Here is a 20,693-nt window from a genome sequence, read left to right as displayed (position 1 = left end):
TATTTGAGAGTTGGTGCTGTCCAATGGCTGTTAAACAGTGACATAGGACTTCCTCCTTTCTTAGGCAGCTGTTATTCTTATTCACTTCTACATATCTATATACATACTGTATATGTATAGACAGATATTACAAGTAATTACACACCACATACAAAACTATTACAGCCTTTAAACTACCTTATATATGTAAAATGTATAAAAAGCATAAGAAATAAAATTGGCCCAAGGCAAGTAGAACAAAATAGCAAACACTGTATGTTTCATATGTTTTACATTGTCCATTGTAGGAGTAGTTATACCTTTTATAAATATCCAGTGACACATCAGTTACTTTTGAAACACTTGAGCTGCTTTGTTGTTTAAACGGATATAGTTACAGGAGTGACAATTATTCATTCTCAGCTAATAACATTGTTTTTGACTCACTTGTTTCAACCAATCAAATAAACAAAGGACATGTTTGTATTTAGCCAACGGAGCAGCCAACACAGCAGACAGTTAAACCTTTGTCAGACCATAAATATTTCTGCTTGTTTGTTCACATTCTGAAACAAATTATATGCCACAAGCACCTGTTGGTGTGGCGGATGAGTCCAACAATGAGTAAAGTAACAGATTGTTGATAATTCCAGTTGTGCCATTGCTTTGGTTTCTGCTGAAGTGATGTTTTATGGTGTCCTCAAGTCTTTTATGTTTCCAAGTTTAGCACAACTCCTGCTATCCGTGTCACTAAATTAGATTTACTATACTGTTCAAGAAATTAGGTAGAAATTGTAGAAAAACGCAGAACCTGCGTAGAGAAAATGATCATTTTCAGAAAACAGATAAAGGTTACACACAGACTCGGAAATTGAACAATTTACCACAGAGTAATCCCTCCACAGGCAGCATCAATGCACTGTGTAGAGAAAATGGGACTTCTGGCGCCAGAGGGGCTTGTGATGGAAAAATACTGAAATGACAATTAGTTGTTGATGACCTTTGAAAGCACAAGTGTAACAACACTGAAACATGCCAAATGTATATATCTGCCCTGCAACTGATCCTAAGAAAAGGACATGGCGAAAACAGGAAAACACCTGGAGTTGAGTTTGAGGGCATTTGATCAGAAAACAGGAAACCACCTTGATTTTAGCGTTGGGGAGGATGACCAGAAATTAGGGAGTTACCTCGGCTATTGTCGCTCTTTGTGTCTGTGATTTATAATGCTATGTTTTACTTAGATTCTTACCTTATAAGGAAGAAAACCATTTGTGCTTATGATACGCCCAATTGCCTATAATATTCTGTCTGATATCTCTTTGTGCCAGTCAACTCCTTCACTCTCCTGTGGTGTGGATGACTTGACTCTCTTGCGCAAGATAATAAAGAGTTCAGTTTGTTTGACATTGTACCGAGCTTGATTTTATTTCAAATAGCGATTTTCCACTACAGGCTCCAAAGGGTTTCCATAAGACAGTTGAGACACAGCCATGTATCATGAGAATCTTAAAATGCTGTAAAACTGTTTAAAACACTGTGGCAGCATGTGATAACAACGAAACATTTCATCAGTTGAAATGTCACTACGACCTGCCTGCCTTCCACCAGATCAACACCTGTACAATTGTGACCATCAGAAAGTGGCAAATGACAATGAGTAATGACTGGTGAAGAAAGTAAAACAATGTATGTACCCCTGACAAAACTCTTTTTTAGGTTCTAATCTAGTCTGTTCATTGATGTCTACATATTTATTCCTATTCACAATCATTTTGGTATCCTGCCACCTGTCACCTGCATGTGCTGTGCTGAAGACAGACAAACACCCTGAGCAGTTAACCATAGTCTTAGTTCATTTTCTTGTATTCTGTGTCACACTCAAACAACAGACATAAACATACACACATTGTAATTGTATATGCGTGAGGACACTTCTCGATAAAATGCGCTCTCTCACCGCTGACCCTTACTCTAACCCTCACAACAAAATGCCTATCACCAAGTCATGGGGCTGAAGATCTTTCTCTTTCCAGAAGTTACCAGGTTCCTCTGTGGTCCTACAGCTGTCACCCCCCCCCTTCCCTGCTGTCTCCATACACACACACTCTTTTAACCCCCCTCCCGCCACTTTGGCATCAGGCATTTGCTGGTGAGTTCTCAGCTGTCTGTGCCCTAAATAGACCTTATCAGGAGCAGACCATCCATGAGGGGGGTCACGCTCAGGGTTTTTATTGAATGGAAAATAACAGTTTTATTCATAAAACCTTGGAATTCAAAGGCATCGGAAGAGATTTGTTGCAACACAAGTAATCAGCGTTTCTACTGAGCTTTTGTGCAAAGCTGTTCTTTGGGGTTTTAGTGTACTTAAAGTGAACCCCTATGTGTGATGGGTGGTCCACCTCGGCTCTGTCCCACCTCATTGAGATCCACTATAAATATAAATTGAGGAGCTGGTGGGGGAAGGTTACACAGAAAAAGTTTGTGGGGACTCGAGGTCCAGATCATCCTACACAGCGCAAGACACACAACATACAGTCCTAAAGGTACTGTACAGCTTACTTTTTTCATTTGAGTGACATTCAGTTGCGCAGAAGGCACTTAGGATAAGGACACGGACAGGGATCGACTGGGCTTATCAAAGTAACAGGAGGAGATAGTGTGTGTCCATTAGGAAAGTAGCATTTGTTGCAGGCTCCAACTGGGGTGCGAGACTATGTCCAAATAAGGCCTGAGGGGAGGCCATTTAAAGTTAGAGATAACATGTGCATGGCCATTTGCTACAGGAGACCCAGGTCAGCAGGACACTGATTAGCACTAATGGTGAGAAAAAACATTTCTAATGCTACCGTAGTTTTAAACAATATCATCATGTTGACAGATAGTGATTACTATTCTGTATGGGTGTGTCTGTATGGGGTGGGTGTTGAACTGCTTCTATACCTCTACTTACTTCTAATGCTCTTCTCCTTTGAAAAAAGTATAAAACTGTTCAGCTGATTTTTTTTATAATCTTTACCTTATTTGAAATATACTCAGAAATTCATGAGTGTTGATGATTTTGGTACGAAGCTTGGCACCTTTATTACAGTTACAATGCTAAATCTACCTTTGATTGACACCGAAATTGTTAAATTATGCTTTGGCTGGTGAGCCGATACTGCAAGACACAAGAACTGATGAAACATAGATGTTAACCATGAGGTTGGTAGCTGGATATCTGTATATCTGTAGATTTCACATTTCATTATTAATATTAATAATATTATTTCTTATTTCTACCAGATGGGTGACCCGATCCAGTTAAAAGACGAGGGAAACAAATACTTCCAGGCAGGAGATATCGACAAGGCCATTGAGAGCTACACTGCAGCCATTAAGGGGTGCAAGGACAAAAAAGTGCTTGCTGTCATTCACAGGAACAGATCAGCATGCTACCTAAAAAAGGTAAGCAATTTGGTGAAGCAGCACACAAACAAACACCCAAGACATTATATTTGCAATTTATTTGGCAAATCTAGACTTGTATTTAGACATTTCTGTTTTTCTAACAGGAAAACTATGCCAATGCAGCATCTGATGCATCAAAAGGTATGGAATAAATACAGAAACGTAACCAACATCAAATACAGAATCAATCCTAACAATAACAGTAACCAAAGGCCAGACTCTCATTATGACTCTTTCTTCCTCTTATATAGCAATTGATGTTGATGCGGCAGATATTAAAGCCTTGTACCGGCGTTGCCAAGCCCTGGAGAAGCTAGGAAAACTGGACATGGCTTTCAAAGATGTGCAGAGATGTGCCACTCTTGAACCAAAGAACAAGACCTTCCTGGAGACTCTCCGCAGGCTGGGAGCAGACATCCAGGCCAAGGTCAGTATTTAACACACCCACACTCGGGACAGTGTCACACTACACGAATCACAACACTAAATCAGCACTGTTACATGTATTCATCCACAAACAAAATGCATGTATATGATTTGGATAAGTCAGAATGAAGAGATGATGAAAGTTATTAAGTATTTTGCTTCTCCACAGCTCAAGACAACGTTCTCGACAGATTCAAGGGTGCAGAACATGTTTGACATTCTCCTTGATGACGAAATGGAAAAGGAAAAGAGGGAAAAAGTGCGTAGTTTTAGAAGGAAAAACACTGAATGACATTAACAATGCAGAAGTGTGCACCCTTAGCTTTACTTGTGCTTCTTGTCCTTTTATGTCTAGGCTGCCAACAATCTGATTGTGCTGTCCAGAGAGGACGCCGGAGCAGAGAGAATCTTCCAGAACAACGGAGTGCCTCTGCTGCTCAGCATGATAGAAACAGGCAAACCGGAGATGATCCTGGCTGCTGTTCGTACTCTGTCAGGAATGTGCACAGGACACAAAGCTCGGGTGAGCTGACTTGTCAAGCATATCAGCCAAGACAAACGCAAAGTGAAAGTGAAAGAGTTTGTAGAAACACATTCAAACACAACAATACCAACTGTGTAGTCTTTTCAAAACATAGCAAACTTCAAAAGTACAACTTCTGGCTATAGAAATACCTTTAGAAATAAGTGTAATATCATGTTTCACACATTTAAATTCCAATTTTATTTTCACAAAGTGTACATTGTGTATATTTATTTTCACTACCCCTCAACAGGCCATGGCCGTTGCTCACCTGGTGGGCATTGACAAGATGTGCAGCATCATGGCTGTTGACAATGAAGAGATCGCATTGGCAACCGGCAACCTCTTCCAATGCATCAACGACTCCCTCACTGGCGCAGATAAAAGGGAATATGGGAAAGAAGAGGCATTGGTTTTGGGTGAGACAGAAACATCATCTGTATCTGGAACAAAAAGTAGATTTTGTTATGGATTTATTGCTTAATCTTTAATCTTCCGCAAAAGCCAGTAGAATCACACAGAGAAAAAAGGAGAAATGGCTGTAGCTTTAATGCTATAATGTTTTATATCATCTGTCCCTCTGCAGATGCATCTAAAGACCTGAAAACCATTCTTCTCTCACTGCTGGAGATGGTTGCAAGTAAGAAGGTGTCTGGCCACGGTAGAGACCAGGCACTGAACCTCCTGACCAGGAATGTACCTCGCAAAGACAAGAAGGATAAAAGCAATGCCACGACCCTCTTCACTATTGACAATGGTGAGCCAGACAGATGCATCTGGTTTGAGCTGCAGTCCAGTGCTAAATACCAGATCTCCTGACATGAGATATCTATATATGCATATGCGTTTGTTCTCCAGGTCTGAAGAAGATCCTCAAGGTTTGTGGCCAGGTTCCTGAACTGCCAGATCAGCTGCCCTTGACGGAGAACACACAGCTAATTGCCAGTGTGCTCCTCAACAAGCTCCACGACGACCTCAAATGTGACCCAGAGAGAAACAATTTCAGGGACATTTGTAATGAATATGTCAAGTACGTCCCCATTTACCTAACTTTCTGAATGGTGACCAAGCCAATATAACTTATGCTGTAACATAACTTATGCTCTCTTATGCTGTTTTCTTTCCCTTGTCCTCGCTTCCTTTTCCACAGAGCCAAAATTGACCCCAATGACATGGACAAGACCATTCATGCTATCAACACCATCTCAGGACTGCTTCAGGGTCCCTTTGATGTCGGTAATGCTCTGATTGGACATCAAGGCATAATGGAGATTATGGTGGCGCTGTGTGCCTCTGAACGTGAGGTGGACCAGATGGTTGCTATTGAGGCGCTGATCCATTCCTCCTCGAAGATGAGCCGCGCCAGCTTCATCATCACCAACGGTGTGTCACTGCTCAAGGACATCTACAAGAAGACCAAGAATGAGAGAATTAAAATTCGTGCACTGGTGGTAAGTATGTGCAGCAAAGAATCACAGCTTGAAGTGTGTACATCACAGGACAGCACAGGGTAGTAAAACATAGAAAAACTTCTCTCTAAAAACTCAACTACACTAGACACAAATGTCCGGTTGTTCACTTTGATACATAGAATATAAAGAAATTAGACTATATCGTTTTTAGATTTTGTCTGCGTGCATATGTGTGTATACTCATGTCCATCTCTTTCCCAGGGTCTCTGTAAACTGGGTTCAGCTGGGGGTGATGATTACGCTTTAAGGCAGTTTGCTGAGGGCTCCACAGAGAAGCTGGCCAAGCAGTGCAGAAAGTGAGTGCGCAAACATTTTGCTAAAGACTCTAGTGGGTTGTTGCCCATAATAATGGAAAAAAATAATGGTATGTAGAAAATCTGCGAGGAAGCCTGTACTAGTATCAGTATATTTTAAAATACATACTGTACTTAAAACCTAATTTGATATTGTCCAATTCTGGTACAAAAATAACAGATATAATCACTTACAATAGGTATACAGTACCAGAATGTCCTTATATCTTGCAATCCTACCACTTCACATCATCACTAAATACACATACTGTTGAATGTCTCTTTACTCTTCTAGGTGGCTTTGTAATCCTAAGATTGATACCAAAACAAGGAACTGGGCAATCGAGGGTCTCGCTTATTTGACTAATGATGCTGATGTGAAAGATGACTTTGTTGAGGATGAGCTTGCCCTGAAAGCCATGTTTGAACTTGCCAAGGTATGAAAATCACAGACACAAATAGACATACAGAATATCTGGTTATAAATTAGAAATAACCTCTCCTTTCTCTGTGTTTTCAGTCTAAGGATAAGACAATTTTATATGCAGTAGCTTGCACCCTGGTTAACTGCATCAACTGCTATGACAAGAAGGAGATAATTCCTGAGCTGGTTCAACTGGCTAAGTTCTCAAAGCAACATGTGCCAGAGCAACACCCCAAGGTAAAACAATAAGGGAACTGACAGAAAAAGAAAAGAAATTAAATTGAACTATTCTCTGAAGCAGCACATACCACAACACCTATAATGATGTAGATAAAGCAGAAAATGTTACACATACACACATTCACACACTTTGTATACTGTCTTTTTTCAGGACAAGAAGGACTTTATTGAGAAGAGAGTGAAAAAACTGCTGAACGCTGGAGTCACGTCAGCTCTTGCCGTCATGGTCAAAGCAGACAACTCCATACTGACTATTGAGACGAAGGAGATGCTGGCAAGGTGGGAGAGGAAGCATCTCTTAGCAAAGTGATCCTGTGACTGTAAAAAAAATGTGTCATCAAACATATAACCAACTGGAACTGGAATCTCTTGTTTCCTCCTCCTTCAATTGCAAAATTGTTTAGAAATATATGATTGTTGAATGTGTTTTCTAATTTTTATCTCCAGGATTTTCTTAGCATTGTCAGAGAGTCCCAGAGATCGTGGTATTATTGTAGCACAAGGTGGGGGAAAGGTGAGTAATAGGTTTGGAAACCAATGTATGTAAAGTGAATCTACAACACCTCATCAAGTCACAGTAACTACTGTTACCTAAGTCAAACTAATGGGAAAACACCTCTGCTGGCTCTGCCCTCAGGCTTTGATACCACTTGCTCTGGATGGGACTGATGCTGGGAAGGTGAAGGCCAGCCACGCCCTTGCCAAGATTGCATCTATTTCCAATCCAGAAATTGCCTTCCCTGGTGAAAGGGTAAGACATCCAACACTAGCTGCTTTGTTTATTTCTATGGCTGTCTCCTTTGAAGTGATTGTGGTGGAAGGTGAATGGAAATTTAATGAGGCACCACATTCGTCCCAATCTCCCTTTGATTACACATTTTTAAAATTTTGACAATGCCTTCCTTTTGCAATTTGGTTTACACTTTTATCATCATTATTAATCTTGTTTGTTCCCCACTTTCCAAATTCATTCGTTTACCTCGTAGGAGTTCAACAAAAGGACTTTTTACAGACAACTCCCTGTCTTTCTCGGTTGACAGGTGTATGAGGTGGTGCGGCCTTTGGTTAGCCTCCTTCAGACAGACAGGGATGGAATACAGAACTATGAAGCCCTGAGAAGCCTCACCAACTTGGCAGGTTACAGTGAAAAACTAAGGTAATATTCTTCACCATCACGTGATACTATGGTCTCTGTGATGCTCAATTGCTTATTTCCAATTTCAGGTTTTGCATTATTGTTTTTTTTTCATTTGTTTTGTAGAGTGAAGATTGTGAAAGAGAAAGCTCTGCCAGAGATTGAGAACTACATGTTTGAGGACCACGAGCAGATCAGACAGGCTGCCACTGAATGCATGTGCAACCTTGTTACATGTAAAGAGGTAGGAGGGTACATGCAGCAAAAAAGCGCTCATGATAATAGATGATGCATGATTAACATGTGCAAACTGTGGCATCTGACACCTGTGGGTGCATTCAAAATTTCAACTCTGTCTGTTTTAGGTCCAAGAACGGTACATGGAAGATGGCAATGATAAGATGAAGCTGCTGGTGCTGCTGTGTGGTGAGGATGAGGAAAAGCTTCAGGTAGCTGCAGCTGGAGCTCTGGCCATGCTCACTGCTGCTCAGAAGAAGCTTTGCACCAAACTGACCTGCGTGGTATGTACAATGGTGTTCAGTAGTGTTTTTACCAAACAACAGGAATTATAGTGTCACCTAGGAATCTGTTTGCGAAAGCATGTGTGCCCCACTGTGAAAAATGCCCAGAATTCCCTTGGCTAGCTTTCCCTAGGAACTGATAACTTGCATAACCAGGCTGTTGCCACAGGAGCAAAGACACTGATGCTTTACCCCCTGCTTGTTCTGTTTTGGGCATCATGTAATGCTGCATCTTTTAATTTGTAGCGTTGAGATGCGTTGAGTAGACAAAATGCACCTTGTTGTGCCACGTATCGTTGTGAGATAGGATTCTAGAGTTAATATGGAATAACTCTTAATAAGATTACAAAATCAGTATGCTGTTAATCTGTAATGCTTAACAAAATTAACTTTTGTGACAACCAACTTTGGTTTGGCAACCCTCCCTGCCTGGTAAATGCCTGTGTGCCTTTTTAAACTAATGCTGGCTCTCTGTTATAAATTTGTCATCTTTGAGCCCAGGCTGAAATAACGCTGACATCATTATATATCAGGGGATATTTCATTACTTGTATGACTAAGCTTTTCCACTGAAACCACTGGAAGAGAATTACTTCTTGAAACTTGTTGACCAATGGAGATTTCCTTTTAAGTGAAAATAAGAAATTACATTGAGTTATACAAACACTAACTTACTCAAACCCTCACTTAAGAGACATATATTTCACTGTCTAATTTAATTAGAACTGAAAATGTACATAAAAAAAAACAAGTTTGAAAAGCAGCATGTGACAATTTTGATTCATGATTCACACACTTTCCTTCAGAGTTTCACTGACTGACTGATCTCTCCCAACAGACCAGTCAGTGGCTTGAGATCCTACAGAGGTTGTGTCTCCACACCAACACCATGATTCAGCACCGTGGCCTTGTGATTGTCTACAACATGCTGAGCTCAGATGACAATGAGCTAGCTAAGAAGCTGATTGAGAGTGAGTTGTTGGAAATCCTCTCAGTGATTGGCAGGGCTGGGGACAATCCCAAGAGACAGGAACCCATCGATGTGGCACGCGCATGCCTGGTCAAAGCTATGGATCTTGGTCTCATCAAACCGTTCTCCAGCCCATCTTAAGATGCCGGCAACCGGAGAGATAACAGCAATGGACATTTTTCTTATTAAAATATAGACTTTTTCCAGATGCCTTTTCCACATTAAAGATATTAAAGGATTCACCAACATGGCTCCAAATCTCTGAAGATGATCTCTCACGATCTATAAAGCAATGTTTTTAAGTGGTTGTTTGGGGTAGTAGAATAAAGACATGTGGTGGATTTGATCAAATGTATTATTTCCGTTTGTGGTGATCTGTGAATGAATGTTTAATGACTGATCAGTTTACATGTGCTTGTTTATACCACATTCCCAAATACCTGTTTGATAACACCTAAATGCTTCAGAGTTAATCTGTCCAATTAGTCAGCTGATCAGATGCCAGGGTGTCACCTACATTTAAGACTCCTCTTATGATCATATGTTTTATGCATCAAGGCTTGACTTCTGGGAAGATGATGCACATTTAATGTATAAAAATTTAATTGCACATTTTTATACTGGTGCTGGTGATTTTATTTTACCAGTGCTTTTTAGGAACAGTAATATTTGTTTCCATAAACTGAAATAGCACAGATGGTGACATTTTGAAATTGTTTTGCGGTACCTGCAATGCAGTATTCTCCATAGCATACTTGAACATCTACACTTCCTCCTACATTTCCTGTGGGGGAAACGTATTAAAACTATTTGAACATTAAACCCATGACAACGATGATCATTATCGGCTAGCCTCAGCCACACTTACTTACATGGTTTTCACAGGAGGGTCGGGTGAATGTGCAATGTGCCAAGAAAGGCTTCTCAGGTAAAGATGCTTGTGATTGTGTTTCACTTCTCACTGTGTAGCTTCAGTTACTGTAGATTATGGACATTATGGGTCTCACTGGCGGGTTTCTGACACTTTACCAGCTTTAAACCTTCTCCAATGCCAATTTAGTTTGTATTTTTGTCCTTACAGAGTTGGCGTTGCATGTCTCTTTTATTTACACCATATTCATGATTAAATGAAAAAAAAGTGAGATAGTTCATAGATATGTGGGATATTTCACGGAAGCCTTATGTGAGGTTACAGATGGAAATACATTTATGCAGTTGTTTTTCTGCAGGATTTGAAGATTCCAAGGCGTCAAGATGATCTTTTAACACCTTCGGAGATACTACTGGTGGTCCTGGATTGGATGATGGCATCTCTCCTTCTCAGCCTGACCGTGGAGCCTAAACTCTGGCAGCCTTGTGATTTGTTGTAGTTTTATTCAGACTACATTTTGCAAGAGCAGTCCCTTCAAAACAGCCCCCCATCCCCAGCAATATCACTTACATAAAAACCTATGTCCACTTACACAAACGATACAAAAGAAAGAGCATCCCACGTGTTGTGGAATACCCACAATACACCTGCAGTTTGTGCCAATGCTGTTTTGTTAGGGTATTTGGAGAATATTGTAAATCTTAATTATGCAAAATGCAATTTGATTTGAAAATCTTCAAAGAGAAAAAAAATATATCTGCAACACAATTTTTTTGTGGCTGTGTTCATTTTTCAGCACAAGGTGCAGTATATTCAGCGTTGAAGTAATCTCAAAGAAATTATAGTAGATTGCTTTTTTTTTTTTCTGTAATCCAATGAACTGCGTTACTAATTTTAATTGCATTCAGACAGACTACTTTTCAAAGTAATCTGACCCAAAACCTGAGTATCCCAGGGATGCCAAAACTCTCATACCATGCAACCAGAAACTGAGGTGAAATAATGATTTTAAGATTTCTAAACTGCTATTAGAGTTGAGCCAAATAACAGATATTGTTGTTTTGGCAAATAGAAGTTATTTGTGGCGTCTGTTCAGGCCTGCAGAGGGCACTTTGGAGTCGCTCCTCATTTGTGCACCCGGTGGTGCACTGAATGGTTTGGTTGTATGTAAAGAGGCAGGGCTGGGACATACACGCACAGGGCTTCTTGCTGCCCTCAGTGGAGGACTGATTCTTCAGTTGTAGCCCACACAGTCAGCTTGTGGTGGCTGCGTATATTTCTGTCAACCGCATTTATTTATTTGTTGGAGAACGACTGCTGGAGGAGAGCAACGGGCTTTTTTGAGAGGATTGCAGCGAGGACAATATTATCTGTAGAAGAAGAAGATTCGCTGGAAAGGTATCTAAGAGTGTGGTATGAGTAGTGTGAAACTCCAGACTTCTTTTTTTTTAGAATGATATGTACGCTGTGAACAATAGCTTTGAGGTTAACTATAGTGAGACATTAACCATTACATCAGGTACATTTATGTTTGGTGCTCCAAAGTGTCTCCAGCTGCTGTGACAGGTGCAGGTGCGCCTGTCACAGCAGCTGTTTCTGGTCAGATAGCCTACAGATGTGTTAAACGTATACGGTTATGTTTTCTCATTTTACTACCATTTAAAAGACAAATTTAAAGCGAGAGAGTGAAATCAAATGCGGAGATGGTGGTTGAGGCTGTGTGAAATTAATCCTTAAACTGTACATAAATGAAGCATTGAGACAAATCCTGTAGTACAACCAGTTCCAAAGGGGTAGCTGCAGGACAGTCTCTAGTGTTTTGCTGTTTGCTGTATCAACATTTACTTATTGCTGCTGTTTCCTAATTAATAAGGAAGTTTGTTGTTTATGTTCCTGTAAGTCTGACTTGCACTTTTAGTTAGAAACTGGAAGTCTAGCTTGATGGGAAATGAAACATGTTGAAGGTTGTGTAACACATCAGGGGGTAGAGAGACAAAGTTAAATGTGATAGTAATGGAAATCTGACCTTAGCCCCGTGGTGTGTATGAGTGTGCAATGATGCTAACAACAATATCTGAACCTGAAGGTATCTTAACACCTGGATTAGTTTAACCTTTTGTACGCCAAGTCCTGAGAAAGTACTGCATGTGTGCAGTCACACAGCTGCTGAATCCCTTCAGCACAACATGTGCTGTAGGCCAGGGGACAGACTGTATTCCAAATATATTTTCTGTGTGCATCATTAGTGCACTAGACCAGCCTTTCATTTACTGGCTTGAGCTTCTGTACCTATCACATAATCACTGCTCTTTACAGTGAAGTGCTACATTTTTCCTCCTGGTAACTGGCAGCCAGCCTGTGACTGTGAAATGGCTTCGCCAGCCGAAGGGAAAAATAGTTAACTGATTATCATGTATATTATGCTGAGAAACAGAGAGCGGCCCAGTGAGCAGGGAATTTGCTTTAGCAAGCTCAACAACAGCAGTGTCCAGTGATTGATCTCGACTTATATTCAGTTCAACTGTTGAGATTGTGTTTATATGGCATCATATCATTGACAAAATACTGAATCTTAACAGACAAAATAATGTTTGTGTCCTTGGAAGAGTTTTGCTTTGTTACCAAGAAAGATGGAAAGTTTTGGCACATTTTGATGTTATTTTCTCTGAGTTGTGAGAGATGCAGTTGCAAACTTAAGTTTTGTTTCCTTCATCTGAGGATCTTGGACAACTTGAATGCTTCCCTCATGACTCAGTTTTTGTTTCTTTTTTAATTCATGCAATAGGAGAAATTCCTAATGTGACTGTGCTTTATTAGCTTTTTCTTAAGTTTAGAACTCTGGTCACGGGACTTACTGATGGTTCAGTTGGCTGAACAATGAAGTGTATCTGATGTTTTCCCATGTGAGCCTTTTCATGTTGCAGTCATGTTATAGCTGTGTGAAATGCAAAGTGGTTAATACATGAAAACACAATTGAAATATTACAGATTAACACCAGTTTGGATTCAAGTGTGAAGTCCTGATGAATAATCGAACACAGGATTATGAACCTGTGGTTTCTTTCACAAACTTCCTGTTGCTTCCTCATTTGACTGAGAGGCAGTGGAATTGGTCCAGCTCGGGCCAGCTCGGTCAGCTTGCCGCAGTGGATGTTTGAAAGGGAAAACAGCTCATGCAAATCCCTCGTTCTCTCCTTGGGACAAACACCTGAGCTCCTGTGCTGTGCGGCCCTTGTGCTGATATGCTGCTTGTCAGAGTGAGCAGCATCTGTGCATTATGTAATATTTTCCATCTGAGTAGCAGCAGAAGTGCCACAGCACTGTAGAGCCAAACCCTTGTCCACACAAATCACATTTATTCTCAGCTCCTTTTTGGCTTTTACTGTGGTGGATCAGGTTCTCTTAAATTAGTGATTAAATTGTGATACTGCCTGGTAACTAAGCATTGGTCAATAGCACTGATTCAAAGCAGTGGGTCACCTTTTTGCACCGACATTAATATGTCTTTTACCTGCTGTATGAGCTTCCTGGGAAGTGGTACCATAGCAATTAGCAGCTATAGGGATTTTAGTGCCGTCTTGTGATTTTGGGTCAAAGAGCACTCTGTGTACTATGCTCCTACTGTACCATGGGATCCAGTTGTGATAGGACCAAAATAACTGGCATATGAGGCTCATTAAGACAGTTACATAAGTCAGTGCCCTGAACATTGGTTCTCAGTGCTCTCTCATTCCCGATTATGGTCTGATTGACCGACGTGCCTCATGTCCACACACAGGGGTGTGGTCCCATGTTGGGTTTGGTTACATTCAAGATGGTCTGATTAGAAAAAAAAATGCCTCAATGTGTTGTGATAATGAAATCCGGCACCTTGTAATGTTTGTGTGTGTTTAGTGTGAACTCTCTTCCTTATACACCCACTCTAATTCTTTTCTCAGAGGATCCTCTCTCACTCCCTCAGTCTACACTGTAGACTCTACAGTGTTATATTCTGGGTCGAAGTGCTAACGTGCCATGTCCCAGTTGAAACCAGTGTTTGTTTTCTCTGCAGTATTTGTCATCTCAGGTTATTCTTTTCTTTTTTATATCGCTTTAACATCTGGATTGCCCTGTCTCCGCAAAACCTTTTTATCCTCGTGACATGTTTCATGTCATTCTTTTCTAGTTTATTTTCTCAGATCAGATGCAGTAGCCTTTGATCAGATCACTAAACTTAAACTTCTGCGAAGCAGCAGAGCAAAACAATGCATGTTGTTGTAGTACTGTAGAATATATTTGAGCTTATTTCTTGGTTGTTTCCATACAGCTTGATAAGAATATATAAAAACAAAATGTGGCATCCATCTTTATGAGTCAGAGTGTTTGGTTTCAATTCTTGTAATGGACATCATTGGAGTCACTGTATTTCAGTCATGTCATTCAACTTGTAGCAATTGTGGGATGTCCTTCAGTATAACATGCGGTTGGTTAGGGTTAGGGTCACACAAATGAAATTAAAAAGAAAGCAATCTTTCATTACAGTCCCACTTCTTTGCATTCAAAATATGGACTGAATGAAATAATTTTGTGGGTTGAAAAACTTGTCGGCGAAGAAAAAAATTTAAATTATATTGGTTATTTTAAATTAGCAGTTAGGATCTACATTTACAAATATTAATTAGATCGTTTGTTGTTTGTACTAGATAAATAAAATGATTCAGGGTTCATCACAATAGGAATCAGTGCTCGAAACCTCACTTTTCCTGCACTTCCTCTCAGGCCAGCAGTATGAATCAGAGCACTGTAGAGGAAGAAAGTGCTTCGTAGCATAAAGCCTAGACAGGTCAGTGGGCAGTTTGACCCACAAATTCTATTGATCAGATGAGGCTCAGCCTCTACACCTCTGTTCAGTTGTGTTGCACCTCAACCTATGCACAGTGTGGGCTGCTCTCTCTCTCTTTTATCTGTTTTATTGTTCTCATTCATCAGCCGGGCTGCACTCATGTCAGCACATACCACATATTACTGATAGCCACCAGGACTTCATAATCTACTGTCTCTTATTATCAGTACTATCACCACTATATGAAATTTGTTAGAAAATGCTAAAGCTCCCCCACATTATTGTTACTTAGTTGTAACAAATAGGAAATCATCCCCTTAACTTTAAGTTGATCGGAACAAAGGATGAATGCTCTTTTGGTTTGAAATCCTTGAAAAATGCCTGTATAGAAACTCAGCTTTTCTTAGTAGACCTAAAGTCAGCGGTGCTACCTACAAATAAGTTTTACATTATAACCAGCAATCACTGTTTTTGGCTTGTTCATGCTCAAAGAAAAAAATGTCAAGTAAATCAAAAAGGGGCACTCCACGGATTTATCCATGAAGATCAGTTTACTAGTCATAGGGTTAATCATTCCGGGGACTAAAAGCCAGGATATCTCAGCCTCTCTGACATATTTTGACTACTTCTAATCAGCCTCCCAAACGTACCCTTCCAATACAAAATCACAAGAATTTTCCTCTCAGAGTGTAGATACAAATCATCATAACAATGCTTCTTTACAGAGCCTTATCTAATTTTTGATGATGTGACCTAGCACATGTTCGTCGACCAGAGTCGTGTGTCTGCTACACTGACCTACTATATTCATGTTTGTGCGAGGATATGTTAAGCTTGGGAAGAATGTCAACAAATGCCAATCTTACGGTCTGTTAAAAATGTCTTTCTTTAACTTTGGCGCAGGTGAGTCTGGCTGTAGAATTTCCCAATGTTATTGCTTTGATCTAAATGCTCTCCAATGGGGAGTTCCCCCCTTCCTTGGCCCCACAGCTTGTTGGCACCAGCTTTAGAGAGGACGAAAAAATCTGCTAAGAGAGGCCTGCAGCCGTAATTGGCTCATAATTGTGCCTCTTTGTATAACCATTGGTTGGTTGGAGGGTTGCAGGCAGGGCGATGGGTTGGCAGCCCCGCAGGAATTCAGATTATTTGGAAGTTGTGGTGTTGTTGTTTGTTGTTGTTGTTTTTACCCCCCCAACCCCCTCCCACTTTCCTGCCCTAGCTTGCAGAGGCCCACTCAGGGGATCCTAGGGGGCTGGAAAGAGAGACTCCGAAGGAGAGATGGCGAAATGAAAAAGTCAGACAGCAAGACATGGAGGGGTGGGTGAAGACAAACAAGTGGGAGAAAGAATGCGGAAATTTGACAGCATGAAATTCTTCCTCTTCTTCTTCAGCAGCCTGTGACTCTATATCAATAAAGGCAGAGTGACCTAATCCCCTCTTACCCCCATGATTGACCACTTCTGAGAATAATAAACACAACCAGTTGTGCCTACAGCGATATGAATAATAAATCTGCCAGTCACCCTCGTGACTTAAAGAAGAGTAAAGAGGACCTTTGGACTCCAGGGCAGGGCTTACTAAAGCTAACCTGGGCTTGACTGGGATGGGCAAATCTCTCTCTTCTTCGTCATGTGATACTGTTTTCCATGGGCTTTCCTTTAGGGGCTGAGGTTAGCTTGATATTACTGGTGGTTGAATATAATAAGACTGCTGAAATAAATCCTTGTCTCAGAGAGTAGTGTATCGCTCGATCAGGCCAGCCTCTCTCTGTGTCTGTGTCTTTGGAGAACATCGTCTCTGTTTTCTCTTCATATACTTGTCTCTATGCGCCCCCCCTCCATTCCTTCAGTTGAATCATGTGACTCTGGACACAGAGGGTGACCTCCTCCTCTCATGCAGAGTGGAACTAGAGTGAGACACTCTCTGAATTGCAAATACACAGGCTGAGTCCTCTCCTTGGGATTCCTGTATTCATGTTGCCTTTAGAGGACAAAATGTTTTAATTCTCTTGCTCAATGCGTTTACTTTATTACAGAGAATAAAACTAGAAGTGGTTTTGTTGTACGTTGTTGCTGTGAAAATCACGAGGGAAGCATCCAACTTTATATTTAAAACTATCACACTGTTAGTTTCCTATCTCGTTCTCTCTCCCATTGTCTTCCTCCCTTGTCTTCTTTTTTATTCCCCTCCTCTGTCTAGCTCATTTTTTTTTGCTGTCTGTTCATAGCACATCAAAAAGGTCATAGCTCTCTGAGTGTAAGTCCCTTTTCCCACCCACCTAATGTTTCTCTTTATTTCTTGTTGCCAAAAGTTCAAACACTGTCAATAGTTAAATCATGCATTTAGTTGGTGATAGTTGCCTTGTCAGTGTTATATGTCACACAAGGACACCACTGAGCCCACTAAAACAAGTATTCAGTTTAATGCAGTGCTCAGAACACAGTGTACATGCTGCACTGTGTGATGATGCATCGGGGACAATGTCGCGCTCACTGTATAGAGCTCCGTTCTTTGCACTTTGTTCCCCCTGATAGCATCATGTTGGTAAGACATAGATCATTGTATTTTCAGCCACACTGGCTCTGTTGGCAGGTTGATCAGTCTGTTTGTACAACACTGCCCAGTCATGGGATGGATGTCACTTTATGATGTCCTAAAACTCTGCTGCACTCTGAGATCAATACCAAAATACTGTAACATGCTAAAGGTTTGACATTAGCATTTTGACATGACACATTAATCATTAGATTACAGTAGGTAACATGTAAGCATTGTAACATACATGCTACACACTAGATGTCACATGCTAAAGATTTGGGGTAAAACCCTTTTGATTTACGCAACAAGTAGTAATAACAATACAAGTTGTCTCTACATTCATAATCCAACCAATCAAACATAAACTATGGCTGCCAGTGTGGCTACAGAGGCTATGTGGCTATTTTGTCATGTCCACACATATGGTGTCCACGCACACTCACACACACACTTCTTTGCCAGCTCTGCAGTGGTGCACAGTCGACACTACTCTAAAGCTGCAGCACAGCTCGTCCCTCAGAGGGATGATGAAAACAAACACACCTCCAGAGGATACAGTGAAATGTAGAACAGAATGCTCCAAAAACAATCCAAAATAATACATGCCTCCTATTATGCAGCTTCATTTGTTGTGGGGGCTCAGCAGGGACAGAGAACACAGAGGGTGTGTGCATAAGATGTGTGGCTATGTTTACAGAGCCACAAAACCTGTATGCTTGCGTGCACATTTACATGTTGAGACTGTCTACATGTTATGTTCTATTTACTTTGTGTGTATTTGTAGTTTGTTGAAACACTGTGTTTGAATAGGTTTCATGAGCTGATATTTCTGTTTTACTGGACATGTCACAAAGACAGTGTTTCCCTCTTCTTTGTCCCTCCATCTGCGCCCCACCAAGCATTTTCCACTCCTCTGCTTGTCTCACGATTTGTCTGTGAGAAAAACTGCCTTTCTTGAAAAATCCACAACAGCTAGGGGATAAACCAGAATGGCTTTGAGTTGGTGGAGGACTAAAAATCGTTTATTTTTTATATAAGACTGATCATTTCTGCTTGGCTAGTGGTGGGGAGGCCACACATTAGATGTTTGTTTCCTAGCCGCATGATTCACCACCACGACACATTTCACAGAAGCAACTATTTAACACGGATGGGGTAACTAAGTCAATTATGTAACAACACTCACACACGAAACAGGGAACAAGTGTTTTTACACAAGGCATCAGAAAGATTACGACTACACCACATATACATTTAGCCTTGATACATAGTACTTTTGGGAAATTTGGTATCATTATTTCACACTTAATTTCATTGAAATTTTATGATGTTGCCTGTAGTGCTGCAATATTTAGTTCTAGATTACACAAGACAAGCAACAATGCAACTGAACAATATTTCTGAGTAAATAATTTTTTAGGAGAGTTTCTGTGAGCTGTAGTCAAGGATCAGAGCCGTTAAGTTGATGAAGCCGATCCCCTGCAGGCTGAGCTAAGCTGACTCCCCATGCATCTTCTTGATTGTATTCATCCAAATCCAGATATCTGTGCTTATCTAACATCTCACAGTCGGGGATTGTGAAGGTCATGAAAGCCCAGCAGTCGAGTCCTCGGTGCTCTGCATTGCTGGTCTGCTATTGATTCTCCATTATGTCTCCAATCTGCTGCAGTAATCCAATAGTATCTGGGGACTGAAGCAAAGCAGACCAAAAAGGAACCTACAGTATATGTAGTATCTGTGTCCTGGTGAAAGAAACTGTGGGAGCCTCTTTGAGTAACTCTCAGCCCTGATGTTATGATCAGATGTTTTGAAAATTGTTGCGCTTTACTGTTGTAATGGCTGTTCCACTTTTGTCCTAATTGTAAAGAACCAGATTTCCCTATGGGAAGAGATAAATGATTTGTAAATTATGTGTAATTAAAAAACAAGTGGCTGGTGACTGATTGATCTGTACTGATTGCTGCAGTCATTATTATTACCACTACCTTGCCTACTGAGGCCAGTGAGGCGGTATTAACACAGCTACTTAGACTTTTTAACTGTTCAGATGCAGTCTGCATTGGATCTGCATTTCCATCATACCAGACAGCTCATGTCTGCACTCAAAAACTTATTTTCCGTGCCAGGAGTGCTTGGCTACAGAGTGGCTGTCTGACTTCCACAGGGGCTGACTGGCACCCTTGGCATTATCCCTGAAACCATGGAGGAGATATGGCATGAGAGCCAGTGTTTGATCTGGACTCAAGTGTGTTTGTTCGAAGGGTGGTAGAGTTTCTGACAAGGGCGTTTGGACGAGTGGGAAGAGAGTTGTTTAGGAAAAGGGAGACTGACGGAGAGAAGAGCTAAGTAACGTTTGTTTATATAGCAAAAGTAGAGGTCACAACGTGTTTCACAAGTAGGAGAGATGAAGTGAGCGAAAAGTACATTGCTGAAGTCTGGGTTTTGACAAAGACAGTGACAGGGAGAGCTGTCATGAGTTTGTGAAGAAACTTTGCAGTTGCAACAGTTTGGTCTCCATTGGTCTGCATTGTGCTAACATGGTGTTGCACAGTTTTATGATGAAATCTGTATGAAGTCTTTATTATCTTGACTTTCACAAAGGAACACACACACAATCATCAACTCAACTTCTCTACACAGACCAGTATGCAGTTTCTTTTTTATTGATCAGTTGTATCAGTTTACCCATTTGGTCCTCAACCACACCACATAACATTCACTATCTGTCTGAAGCATTGATTTGACAAGGACACATATCTTCATATGTAGCTCACAGTAATGTGATTACATCGCAGTAATGAATTACAACTCACATATATGTAATAGTGTACATGTGCTCTCTTTTTCCCTTGTTATGCTCCGGTATGGCAGTGGTGTTTGTAATGGGAGTGTTTGACACTGTTAAGGCATGGCTGATTAGGATGATCCGTCCATTTTCATGTCCAACCATCTGTCTGCCTCCCTTTTGTTGAGAAGTGAACAACAGACCTGCTGTTGTGCGCTACAGCTGCGGGCCTCGCATAGATTGT

The 20,693-nt window shown here is 40.8% G+C and overlaps 1 protein-coding gene across 1 annotated transcript; it reads left to right on the top strand.

The window, feature by feature from the left end:
* The first annotated feature begins 2,459 nt into the window (after positions 1-2,459).
* unc45b (unc-45 myosin chaperone B) lies at positions 2,460-9,765 on the top strand. Its single transcript, XM_070833512.1, has 20 exons — positions 2,460-2,525; positions 3,265-3,426; positions 3,534-3,570; positions 3,681-3,856; positions 4,025-4,114; positions 4,211-4,378; positions 4,632-4,797; positions 4,965-5,135; positions 5,237-5,408; positions 5,529-5,829; positions 6,052-6,146; positions 6,439-6,580; positions 6,664-6,804; positions 6,959-7,086; positions 7,255-7,321; positions 7,445-7,558; positions 7,848-7,963; positions 8,069-8,186; positions 8,308-8,463; positions 9,302-9,765. Exons 2-20 carry the CDS (start codon positions 3,265-3,267, stop codon positions 9,572-9,574), a joined length of 2,793 nt encoding a protein of 930 aa, XP_070689613.1. The 5' UTR covers positions 2,460-2,525; the 3' UTR covers positions 9,575-9,765.
* Positions 9,766-20,693: the final 10,928 nt, after the last annotated feature.

Source organism: Pempheris klunzingeri, chromosome 7, assembly GCF_042242105.1.
Source record: "Pempheris klunzingeri isolate RE-2024b chromosome 7, fPemKlu1.hap1, whole genome shotgun sequence".
Taxonomy (NCBI): domain Eukaryota; kingdom Metazoa; phylum Chordata; class Actinopteri; order Acropomatiformes; family Pempheridae; genus Pempheris; species Pempheris klunzingeri.
This window is presented reverse-complemented; position numbering and strand designations above follow the sequence as displayed.

Bases quoted from the DNA above. Each gene is read 5' to 3' on its own strand.
- unc45b (XM_070833512.1), top strand. From the start codon at position 3,265: ATGGGTGACCCGATCCAGTTAAAAGACGAGGGAAACAAATACTTCCAG. The intron at 3,857-4,024 runs GTCAGTATTTAA...GCTTCTCCACAG, and splicing joins GAGCAGACATCCAGGCCAAG to CTCAAGACAACGTTCTCGAC. The intron at 7,964-8,068 runs GTAATATTCTTC...TTTGTTTTGTAG, and splicing joins GGTTACAGTGAAAAACTAAG to AGTGAAGATTGTGAAAGAGA.